This window comes from Octopus sinensis, linkage group LG7, assembly GCF_006345805.1.
Source record: "Octopus sinensis linkage group LG7, ASM634580v1, whole genome shotgun sequence".
Classification (NCBI taxonomy): Eukaryota; Metazoa; Mollusca; class Cephalopoda; order Octopoda; family Octopodidae; genus Octopus; species Octopus sinensis.
In genome coordinates, this window is record NC_043003.1 from 92,850,236 (window position 1) to 92,869,034 (window position 18,799).

General features: G+C 35.2%; 1 protein-coding gene across 1 annotated transcript in view; it reads right to left on the minus strand.

The window, feature by feature from the left end:
* LOC115214471 (adenosine deaminase 2-A-like) overlaps positions 1-18,581 on the minus strand; it is a 49,284-nt gene extending 30,703 nt beyond the window's left edge. The window contains exons 1-5 of the mRNA XM_036504412.1: positions 18,069-18,581; positions 10,165-10,327; positions 8,307-8,356; positions 6,625-6,694; positions 1,441-1,651 (exon numbers count right to left, since the gene is read on the minus strand). Coding sequence (XP_036360305.1) covers positions 1,441-1,651; positions 6,625-6,694; positions 8,307-8,356; positions 10,165-10,327; positions 18,069-18,393 — 819 coding nt within the window. The 5' untranslated portion in view covers positions 18,394-18,581. The remainder of the gene's footprint in view (positions 1-1,440; positions 1,652-6,624; positions 6,695-8,306; positions 8,357-10,164; positions 10,328-18,068) is intronic.
* Between the last annotated feature and the right edge of the window lie 218 nt (positions 18,582-18,799).

The window sequence follows — 18,799 nt, forward strand, 5'->3', positions numbered from 1 at the left end:
TGTTCGGCGTGCTGGAAAACCACTGGGAGTGAGGTACTCATGAGCTTTTGTTAAAGCATGTCTCTTGGAGAAAGTCACTCTGATATAAAACCAGGAATGTATGTGAATGGTATTCGACACTTCTGGGATCATGACGCTCCAAAATTCCTGAGTCTGACCCAATTTGGCACTAGATACTTGTCCTAACTTGTCTCTGAATCATGCCAGTAGGGTAGAAAGGGCTGTGAGATGCTGTGAAAGCCTTATTTAACCTAAAATTTGGGGTTGCACAATCGCCAGCGAGGTCGAGTAGGAGGGCGCTACAGGGAGCATAAAAGTCGCGGGTGCGAGCCCGGGTGAATTTGACCACGGGTGCCATACGTTTATGCACTGGAATTGCTGACATTTTGCATGGGTAATGGTCAGTGGTGGTTTTTCTCGGTCACGAGTGGATAGCCATCATCATGAATGTGTACGTGTTTGTGCTTGTACCCCACCACCGCTTCACGGCTGGTGTTAGTTTATTCGCACAAATTAGTAGTTCGGCAAAAGGGGCCGATTGAATAAGAATCAGGCTAAAAAAAATTAGCACAGGGATTAATCTATTCGACTAAACCCTTCAAAGCGTTGCCCCAGTATGGCTGCAGTCTCATGTCTGAAACAAGTTAAAGATAAAAGCAAGAGAATAGGTGTATGAAGTTATAGTGGAGAATCATTTAAAATGGCATTTCTTTAATGTTTTCTCGAAACTATTAAAGCCATTTCTTCATTATCTTACCATTAAAATTTCAAGGGACGGCTGATAAGCAATCAGTTATAGAGTGTTTTAGAAGCCTTTACTATCTTCACTTTAAGTCCACCGTTTTTCACATGACTAAGCGAAATACTAAGCTTTCTTTAAAAATCCTTTCCTGCCTAGGTTTTCGCTTAAATCACAAACCTTCAGTAGTTTTCATTGAATTACAATCACACAAGCATCACACAAACTTCATTCACCTATTTGTTTCCCGCTCGTTCAGTTGTGTGCATGAGGAATATACTTAATTTTGCACACCTCCATTCATGGCTGAGTCGCTGTGATTTAATACTGAATCATCTGAGTGTACCTTTGTATGTGTGTGTATATGCGTGTGCGGGTGTGTTTGCTCGTGTGTGTGTGCGTGTGCGTAGGTGCGTGCCTGCGTGTGCGTGTGTGTGCGTGTGTATGCGTGTGCGGTGTAGTGCTACGTTCTATCTCGGGAAAGAGATTTGTCTACCATCTGCTTAACGTCATGAAATGGAATTAAGTTCTTGAGACTCTCAATTTCCGGGAACATTTACATCAGTCTTGCTGTTTTTTTTTTGGGGGGGGGGGGGTAAATAAGGGCTAAAACTCATCACTTCTGTTCAGACAGCTGAAGAAAAGAAATATAAAATTCACTGGTTTATAGAAAACAAAAGAAAATAGAATCATGTACTTACTGATGACAAAGAGATGCGTATTTCAACGTGTTGGATATTGTCTTTTAATAATTCAGTTAAACCATGATGAATGTACTTTGAGAATACAGGTTTATAACGAATCAGGTTTCTCGTAAGCGAGAAATATTCTTCAAAAGTTTTCCATATTGCAGTTTGATTTGATGTGACTGACATAAGTTTATCGCTGTTGAATATAATTGAGTTGATCAACCTTCGGAGAGAACAAAGACAAAAAAGAAAAAGTTTCCAAGTTTGCTAGAAATAATCAAACATAAAGATTGCTTTTATTATTTGTGAAAAGAAATACATAACTAATTCTTCACATAAACTTACACACACAAGCATGCGCTCACACTCACTCACACATAAACTCATACTCGCGCACGCAATCACCCCAGCGCATCCTTGACGTTGGTCCTCCCTCACCATACACCAAATTCAGAATAAGTCAGTACTCGAGTTCTTTCAATCCACAAAGAGACGGCGGGCATTTCGTGGCGGCGAACGGCGTATATACGCACGTCTGTAACAATAAAGTAGCCCCACTTCTGTTGGCCTCATCACACAAAAGGTGTAGCATAGGCAAGAGTAGTCAAGAATCAGTGGCCGTTTGTACTTCATTCTCCGTTGTTGCAGTGTGAAAGAGGTGAAGCCTTAGACATCTTTGAAAGCGAAGAAAGAGTAACAGAGTGCAAGCTTTACATACTCGCATATATGTAAAGCTAATACTCAGAAAGATGTCACCAACTCACATCTGAAATTTCAGGGATGATAATATTAATAGTTATAAAACTGATCATGTTCTATAATGATAGAACATGTATTTCTTTACATTAGAGAATCCAGGATTGGTTTTTGTTTCTTAGAGAAGTGTAACATCGTATTGGGGCATTTTGCAATTTTAAACAAAAGATCAGAATTAGTGAATTCCTGCAGATATATCCATTGATATTTATTGGAGAATTTGCAAATGCTAACTGGCTAAAATAGTATATTTCCTACCACAAAGAGTGCCATTCTCTGAAAATGGCGTCATATTAAAACAACAACAACAACAACAACAAATCCTTCAGTTGTTCATCAACACTAAAACTGCACTAACACCAGTCACTTGTATTGATTTTGTGTTTTACATATGAGATACAAAAGGCATGAAGCTATCAAATATTTTAAAATGTGAATGGTGAGTATATCACGTGTTCTACATTTAAATAATGAGTAGAGAACACTTGACATAAAGAATATTTTGGTAACTGGTCAAAACTCAATGACCAATCATATTTTTGCCTGTATATTGTCATGCTACTTCTCTTCTTCAATCGTTTGAATTATCGGCAACGGGAGACTCAGATGCAAGAAACTTCAGTTTCTAGGAAAATTTGAAAGTATATTGTATATATAGGTATTTTTCTTCTTTGATAAACATGATCGTTCACTAACTCATCCTCTCTCTCTCTCCCCACCTCTCTCTCTCTGTATGTATGTAGATGTATATATACACACGTGCACACATGTAAAAAGCATACATACATATACAAATGTGAGTAAATATATATTTATACAGACACACACACATACACGCACGCTCGCCATGATAGATCGTTAGCCACTACACACATTTTTTCTCTTCTTGTTTCTCTCCTTGTTTTTTCTGTGTCCCTTTCTGTAGAAGAGCGTAGGCTCGAAACGTAAAAGACTTTTTCTATTCCTGAGCGTTATACTAATACATCTGCTTGTTTTGTACACCACCTGTCTTCGTCTTTTGTTTTTTCGTAAACTCTCCCTATATATATATATATATATTATATATATAATATATATATATATATATATATATATATATATATATATATATATATATATATATATATATATATAGGCGCAGGAGTGGCTGTGTGGTAAGTAGCTTGCTAACCAACCACATGGTTCTGGGTTCAGTCCCACTGCGTGGTACCTTGGGCAAGTGTCTTCTGCTATAGCCTCGGGCCGACCAAAGCCTTGTGAGTGGATTTGGTAGACGGAAACTGAAAGAAGCCTGTCATATATATGTATATATATATGTATGTGTGTTTGTTTGTGTGTCTGTGTTTGTCCCCCTAGCATTGCTTGACAACCGATGCTGGTGTGTTTACGTCCCCGTCACTTAGCGGTTTGGCAAAAAGGGACCGATAGAATAAGTACTGGGCTTACAAAAAAAGAATAAGTCCCGGGGTCGAGTTGCTCGACTAAAGGCGGTGCTCCAGCATGGCCGCAGTCAAATGACTGAAACAAGTAAAAGAGTAAAAGAGTATATATATTATACATACATATATGAAAAGGATCGTTTTCTGGATTCTTCGCCAAGAATCAAAACCTTAGTCTATATATTTCTGTAAGCTCCTTTCTATTGTTCTTGGCATTCGTACTGGGAAATTTATGAGAATCAGCTGTCATACGTAGATAAGTACTTTATTTTTTAACTGAATATCTGAGATTAAATTCACTTCAACACTGATAAACACATTCACCATCTTCTGTTATCTCCACTTGCTTCTAAATTTCGCACATGCACAAATACGGAAGCCAAAGAAAAATCTCTCTCTTTCATTCTGTACCTTTACCGAAGAAGTACTTCTCTGTTTCAGTTGACAACTCTGTGAAGGTGCATGCTCTCTCTTTCGCTCGATACCTTGCTGAAAGAACTATTCTTTTGTCTGGCATCTCGGTAAATGAACATGATGTCTCTTCGAAGCACTTACCCCTGATGCAAACATTACCAAAAGTATTCGAGCCTTGTCGTTACTAAAACCTTCTTAACACTTAACACAGCAGACTGATGCAGCCTTTGTATACTATTCCTAACGACGGACTGTGACGGATAAATAAAATCTTTAAGAAGTAACTGTTTTACTTTCAATTGATTCATTTTGTGCACACTGTGCCACAAAGTTTAAATAATCTACCAAAATTAGCAACAACTACATCCATTGCATCTATAACCAACATTTAACTGTTGCATTTATATGTATAGTGCATTTGTGTATAAGTACATGTGTATAGAGTATATACGGTAGACTCACCCATCGAAGACGGCGTATGAGTGTTCAGCATTTTGCCGAACGATCTGCATGAATGATTTGTTTATAGTGATCAAATGTATGTGCCGTACATTAGCTCACTCCCGCCATCAAATCGACGTTGTTTGAACAGGTGCACGGTCTACCACGCATCAGGTGTCGAAGTGATCACAGAACAACGTGATATAAAGTATCTTGCTCAAGAACACAACGGTCTAAGAATAGGGAATACAACTCCCTAACCACTAGGCTATATGTGTGTGTGTGTGTGTGTGTGTGTTTGTGTGTGTGTTACACATCTGAATGTCGAGTCCGTGTAACATGAGAAGTAAATAAACACGTAAACAATAACAATGGCTTTCATTTGGTTGTCTATCCCATTAGAACCCAAACTACGCACAACAGTGTGTGTAATGAATAAGGAGAAAATGGAGTGGTAATTAATAAAATACTATTTATTAATTATAAATTATGAAAACCTCTCTGACAGCAGTTTCGATTCAGTAATCTTTAGATAATTAATTTATAAAATTAAAATCATTCTAAGATGAATCTGTTAAGAGGTAGTAAAGATATACCGATTAGAAATACTTGTTGAGATAAAGGCTACAAGATCGTTAACTAACGATTGTTTATTAATTGCCTCTCCATTTTCTCCTTATTCTTTTAATACATAAATATATGAACCACGGTTTATATGGTTATCTTATAGTTGAACTTTCTATAGATTGGTAACTAACCAGTGTTTTCATTGGATTTATGATCCCTTAATGAGGTTTATTACCTTTACTTGATTACATATATATATATATATATATACACATACATACACACACATATATATATATACATACATACATACATACATACACACACACACACACACACACACACACAACACACACACACCACACACACACACACACACACATATATATATATATATATATATATATATATATATATATATATATATATACAGGGTTAGTCAAAAGTAGCGCCCAATTCGTGTTTTAGGGTTGATATGTATGACTTCCCAGTTAGGAGATTCCTTTGACCTTTAATCCTTGTTTTACAGGTTGGGCTATCAAAGTATATTAACGACGTGATACATGATCCAAAGCTGTCAGTAATAACCTGAAAAAAAACAAAGAAAGTCATGACTTCCTAGAAACTGGGTACTACTCAGCCTGTATACACACACACACACACACACACACACACACACACACACACACATATATATATATATATATATATCATTAAAAACATGATACATGATGCAGGTTTAGTAGCTTTCAAAGCAAAACAACAAAGAAAGGCATGATTTCTCAGAAACTGGGCGCTGCTTTTGACTCACTGTCGTTACTGTCCTGTTTTTGTTACCATCTTTATCCCTCCGCAAAAAGATCTCAAATTTTATTTAATTTGCTTTTCGCGGGAAGGAAAGTTTCTATCGAAGATGCGCGTCGCCTTCACCTTCGAAACGCAGAGTAGATGAAACCATGGCGACTGAAGAAGGGGAATTTTCCTTGTGTTATTTGTCCTGTACTCTAATTTTTCGTTGTTTAAGAAAAATGTCCAGTTCCTTGGTTTTGTGTTTATGTTTTCGTTTCTCATTGTGTTCGACGTTTTTTTTGTGTCCTGTACCCATATATGCATGTATATATACATGTAGAGGTAGGTACATACATATATGTATGTATATATGCATATGTTTTATTTATTAATTTTATATATATATATATATATATATATATATATAAGCATGTATGTATGTATGTATGTATGTATGTATGTATGTATGTATGTATGTATGTATGTATGTATGCATGTATGTATGTGTGCGTGTGTGTATGGTTGTGTGTGAATATTTATCTCGATGTGAATGTATAATCTGTGGTTGTGTGTAGGCGCGCGGCTGTGCGTGTATTTGTATCAGCGTTCGGTCGCACAATCCTGCAGTAGAATATCGTTTGTTTTGGTTGTGTCTCTTTCATCCTAAAAAAATTGAATAAACTAAACGACTAGTTATGATATCATCGGTTAAATTCATATAAAGCAGTGTCCCAGTATATCGACCTAAGTGCTGTAATTGAATTCTGTAAATCAAAATAAATCTACTTACATCTTATCGAAAGCTTTCGCACCCTCAGTATAATACTTTCTGGCGTAGCAGACACGTTCCCAGCTACAACCTAAGATATAAAACAGGAAATTAATGTTGCTTTCATGTTTATCATGTTCTAGAGCAGTGCTTTTCAATCATTTTGCTGGAGCGGAACCCCAAGGAAACATTCCACTGGCTCGGGGAACCCCTGTGCAATAATTTAATAGTCTTCTGCACAGGAGAATTAAAAATTACTGCCGATTTTAGCAGTTTTGTAACTTCTTGCGGAACCCCTGAACTGTACTGGCGGAACCCTAAGGTTCCGCGGAACCCTGGTTGAAAACCACTGTTCTAGAGGGCATTGTTAATATGTAAGTATAAACAAATCTGTCACCGCCAATTCTCCATCACTGTCATTGGCGCCTATTTTCATTTCGCTTTGGAACCATGTTGCTGAACCTTCGAGGGAACCTCTACGTGGTCATTTCATTTGCTAGAAGTACCAACCAAATTTTCTCTCAAATGATATAACACTGTCTTGAAACGGCAGGTACACATTGAATAACGTAGTTCTAAAAAAATGTAGATTCTCCTGTCGTAGACGACAGATTTTCTGCAATATCTTCCTGGACAACCTATACAGGTAATTTGCTTATAGTGATCAGATGTTGGGACTGTCCATTTGCTCATTCCTTCCGTCAAGTAAACCTTACCTGTACAGGTGCTCAGTGTACCACACGTCAGTTGTTGAAGTGATCGCAGAACAACGTAAAATGATATTTTGTTGAAGAATATAACGCATCATACGGCAATCGAAACCGCAATCTTGCGATCAAGAGTGCTACACCATAACTACTAAGCCACCTGAATGCACTATGTTAACAAAGCAAGATGGCCATGAGTCTATTAAATCAGATCTGATTTGGATCTAGACAGAAACGTACAATTTTTAAGTAATATACACATGTTGACAAAAGACGCGCTCACACACACACATACACACGCATGCACACACACACACACACACACACACACACACACACCACACACACACACACACATTTAACACGCACTACACACACAAAATAGGACAGCGAAAGGCCTTGAAAATACAGATCTATGACATGTAGCAATTAAATCTTCTACCAACGAATTGCTCACTGCTTTCTACCATGAGAAGTAATACGTTTAAAATAGGCATGCATCATAGCGGAAGAGATAAACACCAGGCGGATCAATAACCAACTCGACTTCGATCCCAAGTTGTAGCCTGGGATATATATATATATAAGTTCAGCAAAATTTAGATTCAGATGAATATGGTACTTAAGTCAGAGGCACCAGAATTTTGTATGGTATTATCCATATAAATCCGTGGGATGATTATAATCAAAATAAGCAACAAGTATATCTGAGGTAATTTGGTACAATCGTTTCATGCTACTTCATTTTATTAAACATTGTAAACTGATGTAATATTTACACTGTTTAATAAAATGAAGTAGCATGAAACGATTGTACCAAATTACCTAAGATATACTTGCTGCTTATTTTGATTATATATATAAATGATAGAGCAGTGTCTATTTGCAGATGTGCGACAATGCTGCACAGGGTATGAATTATGAGCAGCTCTAATAATGCAAACATTATTGATACCAGCAAGTAGAGTCTACAGTATTTGCATTTTTACTACAAACCAGCGATCACAATTCCTTCCAAGTTGACTCGGGAATAGGGTGTTGAGGAGCTGCAAAATACAACGAAATATCGATATCCACAGTTTTCGATCATTCACAGAGCGAGTTGTCTCACCTGGTTTGAGGTATTCAGTGTTTTTCAACATTCAGCGTCTTAGCGGAACATTCCACTTGCGCTATCCCGCAGTTAAGGAGAGCATAAACAAAACACATACAGTATGTGTGTATGTATGTATGTATGTATGTATGTATGTATGTATGTATGTATGTATGTATGTATGTATGTATGTATGTTTATATATATATATATATAATTATTACAATTTTGGAATTTTACCAATAGGACCACAACTTCAATTTCAGGACAACCTCATTTTCTGGAGTAAACATGGAAAGTTATATCCAAAATACTAATCTAATAATATAAGCATTTTAAAGCCTACTATAACGTACAATAAAATAAAGTACAATAGAATTAATGAAAAATTATTTAAACATATTTTTTAAAAATATATATACCCGACCTGTTATTAGTCTGTGGGGAAAGAAGATAATATTAATCAACGCTACACGGGTTTCTGCCCTGGTGGTTTGTTTTACCAGGCTATACCTAATACATAAATCCACCAGTGCGTCCTCAGGCTATTTTTCTTTTTTTTTTTTTGTTTTCATTATTGTCAACGGATCCAACTTAATCCTACAAATTCCAAGATATCTTAATTAATTAATTAATAATAATAATAATAATAATAATAATAATATAATAATAATAATAATAATAATAATAATAATAATAACTATAGCCCATCTTTTATACCAATACATTGTTTTGTCTTGGTATAAAAGATGGGCTACAGCAAATATTCTGCTCAATACCACAGATTTGCTTGTCAGTTGTTTGACTTTAACCAGTTGAGGATGTCCCTTAGTGGCTGACGATATGTGCATCTCTGATCACGAGCAGAAGTAATGGGGGAGCATCATAGCCATGTGTTGAGAAGGATTCTTTGGGGTTTGAATTAAAAATTCATAAAAATTTAATAAAATTAAACACCTAAAGCTACAATAGCGGTATATATATATATATATATATATATATATATATATATATATATATATATATATATATATATATATACACATATATATACATATATATATATATATATATATATATATATATATAATATATATATATATATATATATATATATATATATATTATATATATATATATATATATATATATATATAAAGTGCTAAACATTAAAAAACCCTCATCGACTATTTTATAAACACGTCAAATTAAACCTCCTATCTATATAAACTTTACGGAAATTAATAATTTATTGTGAAATTTACCCCTATCGATACTAGTATATATTACCATTATTATGTCAAACGTAAGTTAATAATATTTAAAAAGTCTTTCATATTTAGAGCTTGGTGAATTCAGCTGTTGACAGTTAAATGTTTATACCACAGACAAATCTGTTGAATGTGACGGAATGTTGATCCTTTAGAACACCACAGATTTAGTTACCTAAGATATAAAAAATGAGTTTCGTTTTTCATTTTTCTTATTTTGAAATCTAAATCAACGGACCGAATATTTTGCAATAAAAATCGAGTATCCACTACTAGAAATGTTTAAGTAGTTACTTCTTTGGATCAACATTCTCTGCATTATAGACCTGTTTAAGTGGGACTGACTCGAAAACAAGAACAAGCAACAACTATAACAACAACAAAAACAACAACTATAACCATCACCGGAACAACACACGCACACGCACACGCACACACACACACACGCAAGTGCATACATAACGAGTGACCGAATGTTAGATAGACTTGCCACTTACCTTTTGTCGGTTTTGGTAATTTCGGGCAAAATAGGAATTTGAAAACTATTTCCCTTTGCCGATCCCAACACATGTAACAATTCGGCATGTAAGTGACAAATGAGACAAGCCAGTCAACACTAGTCATTGCAGTGCCGTGGACATGGAGCACACCACCTAATAATAATGAATAATAATAATGATGATGATGATAATAATAATAATAATATAATAATAATAATAATAATAATAATAATAATAATAATAATAATAATCCTTTCTACTAAAGCACAAGGTCTAAAAATTTGGGGAAGGGTTAGGGTTAGGATTACATTTTTGAAATCACATTCAGTTAATAAATATTTCTAAATGATTAAAATATGATTAAAATATTGTGTATGTTAAAAAGATGACGTTTTGTTTTTAGTGAGCGCGAAGACTTTGTGTGTGTATATGTCACAGATAGCGGACGTGTGTTTGTGCTGATTGACACGCCATGATATTCATTATATATGTGTGTATTCTGTATGTGTGTATGTGTGTTAACATTACAGAAGCGATGTTTTTTTTCGTCAAGAAATAACAAACAAAATTGTGTTTAATCGTTTCTCCTTAATAAATAGAGTCCCAAATATCACAAAAATTTGCACTGCACTGCCGAAGGTAAGTATGAAAATAAATATGCAAAAAACAAAAGAAAAGATAAAATATACTATTTCTGAGATATTTCGAGTACACACAAGCATATCTAGAGTTTTAGTATTATCAAGATTGTAATGCATTGTTTCTTCGAATTAGGGTTGGAGTTGAAAGTCGACTAACTGTAGTCTAAGTTGAACCATTCAAACACGTTTAATTTCATATCCTTGAAATCCACCTTATCAGTATATTTCATAAATTGTTTTGACTATTTCTCTCTCTACATTGCCCCTCACGACCCTTATATCTTCTTCTATAAAATTGCTTTATGAAATGTTCAACTTCAAACACTTTTTTCGCTTTAGGGAAGTGTTTGAAACATTTCCTTTCTAAATTGCATTGAAATATGCTGAGTTTATTCTATAAATTCTTGATCAAGTCAAACACTATGTCAATAGATTTCCAAAACCTTGCTCTTTTAATACTAAGTTCACGCAGTAAGCAATAACAATTTCGTAAAAAAAAACATGATTTTACTAAGAAAAATGATTTAATTGAAGAAAGTCCTGTTCAATGCTTTCCATGTATAAAAATTGACCGATTTCATTCAAACACTTAATGAAACGTCCAAGTACTTGATTATGATTCAACAATGGTTTGTAGAATGCTTAATTCTATAAACCATTGTAAACAGAATCGACTTCATTTAAAAGTAAATTGAAGTTTCATTTGTGTAAAACCCAGGCAGTTGTGAAATTGGTCATTTTTGTCACGACTCTCTTCACGCCATCGAAATACACATCATTAAAATCTTTAAAAATTCACTTTGGCGCACAGTACTTTGTTTTGAATAATACAATTATACAAGAGAAATAAATAACAGTATGACCCTGAAAATTACTTAACAGAAATAACATTTTTGTCTTTCTGTTTATGGTATATCATCAGTCGCAATCAAAATTGTCTTTGAGAAATCTATGTCTCACACGAAACATTTTAACAACAAAGCTACGTATTTCCCTGGTGTGTTTTGAGGCAAATTCATTTCATCAGTTTCTCATGCATAGAATCTCGGTGAAAATATCATGAAATAATGACTAATAGAGGCTTTGATGTAATATCAGTAGAAAAAAAAAATCTTGCAAGTAATTAAATGTTCTTGAATTTTTTAGCATTTATTTTCATAACACTGTCTTTAATAGTATATTTTGATTACAGCAAACTCATTCATAAGGTGCATAAAACGTCCTTATTATTGCTATCAAATAAAAGGGTGCTCATTTTTTTTAAAAAAAGCGCATCCTTAGTGATTTTTCCGTGAATAACAATGGTGTGAAATACTAAAACTTGTAGCTACTGAATAGAAAAGTCCTGCCAAGAATTGAAAAATAAGCTCTCTGATTTCAAGTTCTTGCGCTTTAGATTTTGGGATACATATTCGTTGTGCACTTTAACAGTCTTCTTGTTCCAGGATGGACTGGGGCGTAGTGTCAAAGCACCAACTTTTCTACATCACCTCCCAACTAGAACGATGTTAATCAAATTTATCAACACTGTTGTTCAGTTCGCCAATCTTGAAAATCGCACCAACTCCCATTTTTCATAGTTTAATTTTATATTACTCGCTGATTTCGCGGTGATTGGTTTGAGAAAATAGAAGGGAAAATTTGAAAAAGAAAGCGAGTTACATGAACTTATAACATCGTGTTAGCTTGTGCAAGTGGCTAATGATGATGAACACTAATTTGTTAATGTAAGCGACTTTTAATTAATGAGTTGTAACATAAAGAATTGTATTAAGGCGGTGAGTTGGCAGAATCATTAACACGCCGGTCAAAATGCTTAGCGGCATTTTGTTCGTTACGTTCAGAGTTCAAATTCCGCCAAGATCGACTTTGCCTTTCATTCTTTTTGAGGTCGATAAAATGAGAGGAAGCTGAGTACTGAGGAAGAAGTAATCGACTTAACTCCCTCTCCCGAAATTACTGGCCTTATGTCAAAATTTGAAACCAATACAAAGAACTGCATCCTAGATATCACTAAAATACATTAAAAAAATACTAAAATGTTGAAAGTTTTAAAATTCTTGGTTTAATCTAGAATGTTCATTATATAACATGAAATTGTTATATTTATTTCAATATCTATTGCATGTCTCCTAAGAACTTGTGGCATGACACTGCTGATCTGAAATACTCTATGCAAGGATCCCATGATCACTCTACAGCCACATTGTTTCGGCTCCAGTTCCCTTGCGTGGCACTTAGGGCAAGTATCTTTTATCATGGCCCTCGGACTTTGTCAATGAATTTGGTCGATGAAAACTGTGTGGGAGCCCGTCGGGTAAACGTAATTCAGACACGCGAGCATGTCTTTGTGTATATCCCTCTACCGTTTGAAAACTGAAGTTCGTTTGTTGACGTCCCCGCCCGTTACTCAATGGTTCTTCAATCAAGAGAGATTAAGCAGTAGAAATGAACAAAAAATACTGGGGTCGATATTTTGGACTAAACTCTTGAAGGCAGTGCTCCATCTTGGTCGTAGTCTAATGACTGAAACAAGTAAAAAAAATAAAAGTATTTATCGAATTTTTTATCGAAACTTTTCTGCTACAAACTTCAGACCTCTTGTACACATAAAATATGAGTTTACCGTATGCATTACTCTATTACAATCTCATCCTACGACATTATAAATTAAAAACTCATACTATAATAAAGAAATAATCTTTATTACAGACACAGTTGAATTACATCACGAATATCTCACCGACTTTTTCTGTTACAAGCAAATAGAGTTGCCTCCCCTATACTCCACCCTCGTCCTTAAACATATCCATTAAGATATTTTAAATATAATGAAATTAAACTAATGGTCTGTATTTTGCTACAACAACAATTCTTTAGGCAATGCGAAAACCCCTACTTTCTTTGTCTGTAATTTCTTGCCGCCAATTTACCTTTATGTCGTTTCTTCAGTTAGGATATTTCGTTCATTTTTATATTTCAAGCGATCTAAAAAATTTTTTCCAGTACTTCTTCGAGTTGCCTACTAAGTGAAACGATTGGTTCCCATTATTAGTACAAAAAAAATATATATATATATTTATCGCACGTTACTAAACTCGTATTGAGTCCTTTACAACAGTTTTACGGTTCCCTTTGTTTTAACGAACGAAAACATCTATCTATCTATCTATCTATCTATCTATCTATCTATCTATCTATCTATCTATCTATCTATCTATCTATCTATCTATCTATCTATCTATCTACCTACCTACCTACCTACCTACCTACCTATCTATCTATCTATCTATCTATCTATCTATCTAAACATACATGCGCACACATGCATACTCACATATATGAATATGTACATACATACATACCTACACGTACATACATACATACATACATACATACATACACATACATACATACATACATAAACACACACACACACACAGATATGCATACATACATACATACATACATACATACATACATACATACATACATACATACATACATGCGTAAATACATACTTCGTTAATCGTTATTCCCTTAACATTAACTTTTTATTGAAAAAGGGATAACTACAGTTTAGTGCCCCATCGATTTTGTTGTCCCATAACTTCCAGAAAAATGAATACTTTTGAACGAAACTTTCACCAAACAATCGCTTATATTCTGTAAATTGAGTAAATGTAAAGATTTGTTTCGTGGGGTTGGAGAGAGGAGTTTCGAAACATTCACAGGACACGACATTTTCCCCTTCATAACTTTCTGGAAAGTAGGAATTTTAAAATGAAATTTTATACAAATACCTTTCAAACGGTGTAGACTATTACAAAGAAATTTGTAGGCAAATTTTTTGGAAGGGGCGGAAAGGGGGGAGAGTTTCTGGAAAACGTAGTTTCGGATCAGACGGCCCACGTAAGTTGAAATTTCTCCGTTTTGACGGGGATTTTTCCCAATGTTTTTCACCGAAGTCTTCAGAATGGTAGGAAACATCTTTTCACGTAAAAAAAAAGAAAATTTGAAGCTTTGTTTTCTTTTTCATTCCTGCCACCCCTCACCATCCCTGTCCAAAACGATTGTGACCATTTTCTTAAAACCAGTGAGAAACATTTTCGGTTTTAAAAAAAATTGTTAATAATTTCGGAGGAAAATGTGTGATTTAAGGGAGATCTGGCTGTTGTTTCTAGTACATCCCAAAACCTCCCTCCTCGTATCTTTCTCACTCACACATCTATTGATATTTTTCAATATTTTTCTCCCCATGAACAAATTTTATGGAATGATGATGTCAAAGTAACACAAGTCTAGTACCAACCGAGCGAGGCCGTGTTATGCGTGTGTATAAGGAAAAAACCCACCTAAAAACATCTTTAGTGTTCATATTAATCTGTCAAATGTAATATTTATTTCACGTTATTTTGAATTATTTAGGTTAAAAAATGGTGTCCACAATATTTGCTGTAAATTTGTAAATTTTTTACATACAGATTTGAAATTTTGTCAGTGGATGCTTTATATATCACTGGTTTATAGTTACGTAATTTTAGCTGATCTTGCAGAACAAATTTGACTTTTATGGGCATGTAAATTTAATTAACAGGTGTAAAAGCAATAACGTTATGGATAAACACTACAATTGAAATTCTTAAGGCACCTTACCTGTTTGATTTGTTACTAAAATTATCCCAGATGACAACCGACAAAAATTTTGCCACTTTTCAAGATGAGGTACACTAATTTGAATAATTGGTACAAGATTTTATTCTTTCGGTAAATATTTCGTACCTCGGTGTGGTGTAATTATTTTTCAGTTTTTTACGAGTGCATTCAATGTATTTGACCTCCAAATCTGCTGCAAGCCACTTTTTTCCGGAAAAGAAAGGTGGAAAGGGTGGTGGGGACCTCGAAGTTTCCCACCAAGGGAGTTTTGTTTCGCGGGTTTTTTTTCTTTTCCAGGTTATTTTGCTCGCTTTCAACGAATATGACATCGAAATCACGCGTAAACGAGTCATTTTTCCAGAAAAGGTAAGATGTGGCTGCTGTTTCTAGCATGCCCTGCTACCACGTAACAGCGTTCACACCGAAATATTTACCAACTTTTTTCCTTCCATTTATTTTTTCCACTTTATGGAAGTCAATATTTTCTCTGTTGGCATCCACCTCAGTTATTTTTGCTTTTCTCCCAGTTCTGTGCTTTCTGGAAGAAGAGCCGTCACATTATCTAAAAGATTCAAGATTTCACTAACGTGTTTTGTTTATTATTTAAAAAGATTTCGTAGAAGAATTAGATACAACGGGTTTTGGCCAGTTTAAACACTACAAGTGCCTGAATTATAAAATCATCTTTTTTGGCTTTTTTGAGGTCTTTAGAACCCCAAAACTATAGTTTTTCTTTTCTTTTTTGCTTTAGAGTTTAAAAATGCTGATTTTATAGTTTAAATTTTAAAGGACCTAACAAAAAGGCTGATTTCATAGTTTTGGCCCTTTTATAGGTTTTTAAAGGCTTTTAGAGCCAGAAAAGTGTAAAAATGAAAAAACCCAAATGAAATTAACTAAAATTTGAAAACAATGGAAACTTTAAAACATTTACTGGTTTTTATGAAATTTTTGTGTTAACTGACTTGAAAAAAAATCTTGAAATACTAAAGAGTAAATTTATTCAATAAAATTGGCATTGGCTTCAAATACGGCCTCCAGACAGCTTCGGAATCTCATGCAACTCTTCTGGACAGTCTCTTTGTTTAAGTTGGTGAATGCTGCCATAATCCTGCATTCAGTTCATCTTTGATGTTACAAGGATTTTATTGGTCTCTTGCTCAACTGCACCCCACACATAATAATCAAGGTGGTTGCAGTCTGGGGAGTTGGGTGGCCAGATGTTAGGGGTGATGTTGTCGCAAAAATTGTCTGACAGCCATGATTGGCTTCTCCTGATTGTGTGGCATGGTGTAGCAGCCACCCTCTTCACCCAGAGCAGCACAAATTCCTCCAGGCACTTGACGTAGGCCTCCGCGTAGAGTCTGAGGCCGTGTGGGAAGATGAATGGAGGCATAACGTCGCCATCACTAGTAATCACCCCAAACACCATGATGTTGACTGGATGTTTGATTTTTATCATTCTCGGTGCATGTTTTGGGGACAGAGTAAGCCAACGGTTGTTCCGTGTGTTCACCATCTCATCCTGGCAGAAAATTTTCTCACTTGAGCAAAACCAAAGCATGTTCGGTTGAAGGGGATGCTTGAGTTTGTTCAAAAGCTTCGTAGCTTGGCATTTCCGCTTGTCCTTGATGGCTTGGGATAAAAATTGACCCTTTCTCATCTTGTACGAGGAATACCGAATGTGTTCGTGCACCACTTGCCTGATAAATTTAGACACTCTCACGTCTCTGGTGGCATCGTTGTCAATCATGGCTTGGATCTCACCAACAAATTCAGGAGTTCTTTTCTCTTATCAGAGTGAGTTTTCCGAGCTGCCGAGACTTCGAAATCACCATTAGACTCATCCAATTCTTTCCGAATCTTCTGCATTGTCCTCAGATTGACACCCAAACTCTCTGAAATGTTCGCAATGGAGATTCCGGCACGAATGCCAAGTAGTACAGCATGTCGTTTCCAAAATTAGCTGACAGAGTGAATTGCGTCATAATGCTGTTTTTCTCACAGACAGTACCCAGCTGACCCCACTATACTTTGTAGTCGACAAAATCAAAAACAAAAAATTCGCATGCGCAAGATGAAAATTATAAAATGGTGACAATTTACACACACGCGCGCGCACACACATCTTTTATTTTTCTTTACTTTCTTCAGTCATTGGACTGCGGCCATGCTGGGCACCACCTTGCAGGGTTTAGTCGAACAAATTGACCTCAGTAGTTATTTTTCCTTTTTTAAGTCTGGCACTTATTCTATCGGTCGTTTTTGCCGAACTGGTAAATTACGGGGAGGCAAACAAACTAACACCGGTTGTCAAGCGATGATGGGTAACGAACACAAGCACAAAGATAAACACACATATACACACTCACATACATGCACGCATATATGTTACGCTCACACACACACACACACACAGTTCCCTTTGTATCCATTTTCTTTCAAGTAGACGCCGAACTGTAGATGTTTGGACTGAACATTGGTTGCATTGATCTTAACAGCTACGAGACGGCTTGCAAAGATGAATGTCACTGATCCCGTATGAACAACTTCCATTAAAAACAAGCTAAAATTATTTAGAAATAAACAATGTTGCTCACCTTTAGGCATCTTCTGGAGAAAATGAAAGACTTTGCTCTGATCAATTTGCTTTTTGGCATCAGTAAATAGTATGGATGAAGGGTTCAATTCCACTCCTGACATGTATAGTCCCGTCTCTTGCTCTTTTAACTTCATCAAATGATCACTTATTTGTTTTTCTTCGCGGTTCAAAGTCAACTCCGATCCTAAACGCTGGTCGTTTTCGTTGTTTATGATTTTACTGCGTTCCTTTTCGTATGTTTCATCAGTAGAAGACAGTATAAACATTGGTAAAATACAAAGCATCGACAACAATGTAATGCAACTGGACTGCAAAATTTTCATATTTGTAAATTTATGAAGAAACACAACTACAAAAACTACGATTAAAACCTATATAAAAACAATGATATCTATGAAATCTTAATTTTTAACGTTCCGTTTGACGACACTGAATTTACTCAATGAAAGAATTCTTAGTTTCCTTGGATTCTGCTGTACGAATGTATGTAATAGTGACAATACTACACAAATTCATAAACAAACGCTGCTACGAATTCTGCTGATGTCATTAGTCGTTGCTAAGAATTCATGTTAAGTTAACTTACATCTAAACCAGAATTTGTTTTCTATTTTTCTAAAGCTATCTTTTTTTCCCAAATATTCACTGTATGATGTGAAAAATATTGAACTTAAAAATATTAAGTTTCTGTTCCAACTCTCTCCAAGTAGTTAATATCTCCCTGTTAAG